This window comes from Drosophila innubila, assembly GCF_004354385.1.
Source record: "Drosophila innubila isolate TH190305 chromosome 3L unlocalized genomic scaffold, UK_Dinn_1.0 0_D_3L, whole genome shotgun sequence".
Taxonomy (NCBI): domain Eukaryota; kingdom Metazoa; phylum Arthropoda; class Insecta; order Diptera; family Drosophilidae; genus Drosophila; species Drosophila innubila.
This window is the reverse complement of record NW_022995376.1, coordinates 7,867,819-7,870,859: the sequence shown is the minus strand read 5'-3', so window position 1 is coordinate 7,870,859 and position 3,041 is coordinate 7,867,819. Positions and strand designations below refer to the sequence as shown.

Sequence of the window (3,041 nt, the reverse complement as noted above, 5' to 3'; positions counted from 1 at the left end):
ACGTCCGTCCGTCCGTGCGTCCATCCGTCGAAACGGACGTCATCCCCTCTCCCTTTCCCGTCCCCGTTTGATTTTGACTTGACTGCGCTAACAAGGCCAACATATTCTCGGACCACTCACATGGCGTATGTTTCTCTAGAGCATGTGCCTGTTTTTCTAAGCCTGGGAACCTATGTTTTTCACTGGGTGACAACGACTGACTCGAATTTTGGGTAAAACAACTTTAAAGTCCAATAATATCTTGACTTTTAATAGAGATTTTCATGTCGAATACTAATTTTTTTTTTGTTTTCAATTAATTTATTTGTAAACAAATTTTAAATATTTAAAATAATTCATTTTTTAAAGTTTCTTTATAAGATTTGACAAGCTTATTTTAAGTTTCCTTTGGTTCCCTTGATTCAATAATTAAAGTTAAGTCTTCAATAGATTGCTGGGAATAGCAGAATGAAAGCTTTTAATAAATATTTCATATACAACGAAACAAATATCAGAAAGAAAGATTTTTCAATAGTTTAAACTTCCTACAAATGAAACAAATATTAGGAAAAATTAAAAGATGTTTGAATAATTACAGAATTAAAGATGCTAGTGAAATAAATCTATTAGGCTCTTTATAAGATATAAAATATTTGAATGAATTACATTAATGGAAGATGTATGTTTTTGAAAATTATGCTTATAGTACTTTACAATTTTGAGAATAGATTCATTGAGTTTCAATAAAATCCGTCGATACCATAATGTTAAAGTTAAGAATTTTAAGAATTCATCGTAGATTTTTGTGCACTTTTTTTGCTCCATACAAATTGACCAACTCTAGTGTACTTACCTGAATTCTGTTTACTTTAGTAGCATCTGAGATTCCGATTGTGACAAGGCATCACAAAGGTTTGAAAAATATCTGAAATATTCTTTATGCGAAATTCATATGAAAAGCAATTCATATTTTACTAAAAACACATTTTATAATTTTGGTTTTAATAACAATAAGATATTTATTTAAACATTAAGTCACACATCAAATATTAATTATTAAATGGGTTGAGTCGGAAACTTAGATCTAATACTTTACAATAATAAAACGGGCAGCTCGAATAGAAATAAAAATAAAAGTAAAAAATGGATAGAGTTAAGATGGTTCGCTCTGAGATCAGCGGAATTGCACTGTATGTTAATGACTAATGGAGAGAAACTCAAGTAGGATTAAGGTGGTGGTAACTAAACTTAATATCACAATGGGAACATTTCTGGGTTAGAGAGAGAGATCAACAACTAAACAGGCGGCAGCTTAAAAGTATCCGAAGAAATGCTTGGATCATTTGGACGCACTGCCAGTTCGTCGTCCCGGAGGTGTGCCTCCAACCACGTTGATAATCTCATTATCACTGGAGTCATCCGGTGTGGGCTGATGATCGCTGGCCTTGTCCTGGTGGGCGGTCATGTGTCGGGTGAGATGATGACGCTCTCGGAAGGTCTCCTGGCAGACGGGACAGCGCAGTTTCTCCTCGCGCTTGCGACGATTGGGATCACAGGCCACCTCGCTCTTGTGATGGGATCTCATGTGATACACGAGATCGCTGGTCATGCGGAAGCTAATGTTGCACTTGGCGCACACATTTTGTGCCGTCAGTGTGAAGGTGGACGCCAGTGTGGGTGGGATGAGCGTGGAGAGAATCGCAGCTGCAGCGGGATTCTGCAGCGGTTGAGCCACAGCAAAGGGATGCGGAGGTGGACCAAAGCCGGGATAGGCAGCATGCAGAAACTCCGGCGGCGGACCATTTGGCGGAGACGAGGGATTCGAGGAGCCATTGGGACTGTGGCCATTGGAGGCTGTTGGTGGTCTGTAGAGCAGCTGCTGCTTGAGCCGTTGCTGTGCCTGCAGCGCCTGCATGGGATTCACTGAGTGAAAGGCGCCATTGAACTGATATTCCGGCCGGAAATTGTGATAGACAATGGGATTGACTGGCAAGGGATGCGGAGAGTGGGCAGTGTTGCCACCGCCGCTGTTGGTCCTGGGAGGAGGTGTGGCCACCGGTGGACTCATCGAATGGCAGCTCAACCGATCCGGACTCAGCGGTGGTGCTCCGACATCCACAGGCGACTCCAGACGCGATGCCGTCGAGGGCGACGATGAGCTGGACAGCGAGGAGGCCACCTTGGTGAAGGCGCTTCTCAGTGGTGGCGGTGGCGGTGAGACTGTCGCCTCGGGAGAGTCCACCAGCGGTATGACCAGCGTGGGATCATCATAGACTCTCGGCGAGCGTATGGCGAGTTGTGGATAACGTTGTCGCGCCTCCAACAAACTGATGTACTCCAAGGCAGCCGGAGAAGGAGGCTGTGAGGCAGCTGCTCTGGGTGAGAGATCCGTGGGATAATGATTCAGCTGTAGCTGTTGCTGCTGCAGTTGCAACTGTTGCTGTTGCTGCTGCTGTTGCTGTTGCTGCTGATGATGCAGTGCCTCCTGGAGACGTGCCTGTTTCTCGGCCTGCTTCTGCTTGATGCGCTCATCGGGCATCATCAGAAAGGCCACGTCAAAGGAACGCTTCAATGTGGTCTTAACACTGGACACATCATTGTTGTTATTGTTGTTGTTAACAGTGTTGTGTTGCTGCTGTGTCATTGCTGCTGTTGCTGTTGCTGTGGGGCTGTGGGTGGAGATGCGCAATTCCGTCTGTTGCGGCTGTTGCGGCGGAGTTGTACGTCTCGCGACGGAATTTACATGCGACGGCAGATTATCCATGAGCAAGTTCATCGCACTGGATTTGAACACTTTTGTCACAATATTCGTGATGGGATTCACTTGATGCTTTCGCTGTTCGCTCGATTCGAAGTTCTGTTTTCGACTGCTGCCCGCACGCAATCTGTTCCTCTTTAAGTACTCAGCAATTGCCACCACCAAGCAGATGAGTACTCGTTCTCGTATTCACATTCGCATTCGTATTCCACTTGGAATTTTCATATTGTCCCATTCAAACGAAACTCTCCGCACTCGCGGCACTCGCACATCTGTCCTGATTCTGTTTGGACTCACTGTATGT

At 44.6% G+C, this 3,041-nt stretch overlaps 1 protein-coding gene across 1 annotated transcript; it reads right to left on the bottom strand.

Moving 5' to 3' along the window:
- Positions 1-1,014: 1,014 nt before the first annotated feature.
- Positions 1,015-2,825, bottom strand: LOC117788960 (dual specificity protein kinase splA). The gene has a single exon (XM_034627920.1). The coding sequence runs from the start codon at positions 2,753-2,755 to the stop codon at positions 1,319-1,321; it is 1,437 nt and encodes a 478-aa protein (XP_034483811.1). The 5' UTR covers positions 2,756-2,825; the 3' UTR covers positions 1,015-1,318.
- Positions 2,826-3,041: the final 216 nt, after the last annotated feature.

What these genes read in the sequence shown, in the direction of transcription:
- LOC117788960 (XM_034627920.1), bottom strand. Translation starts at nt 2,755, where the DNA reads ATGAACTTGCTCATGGATAATCTGCCGTCGCATGTAAATTCCGTCGCG.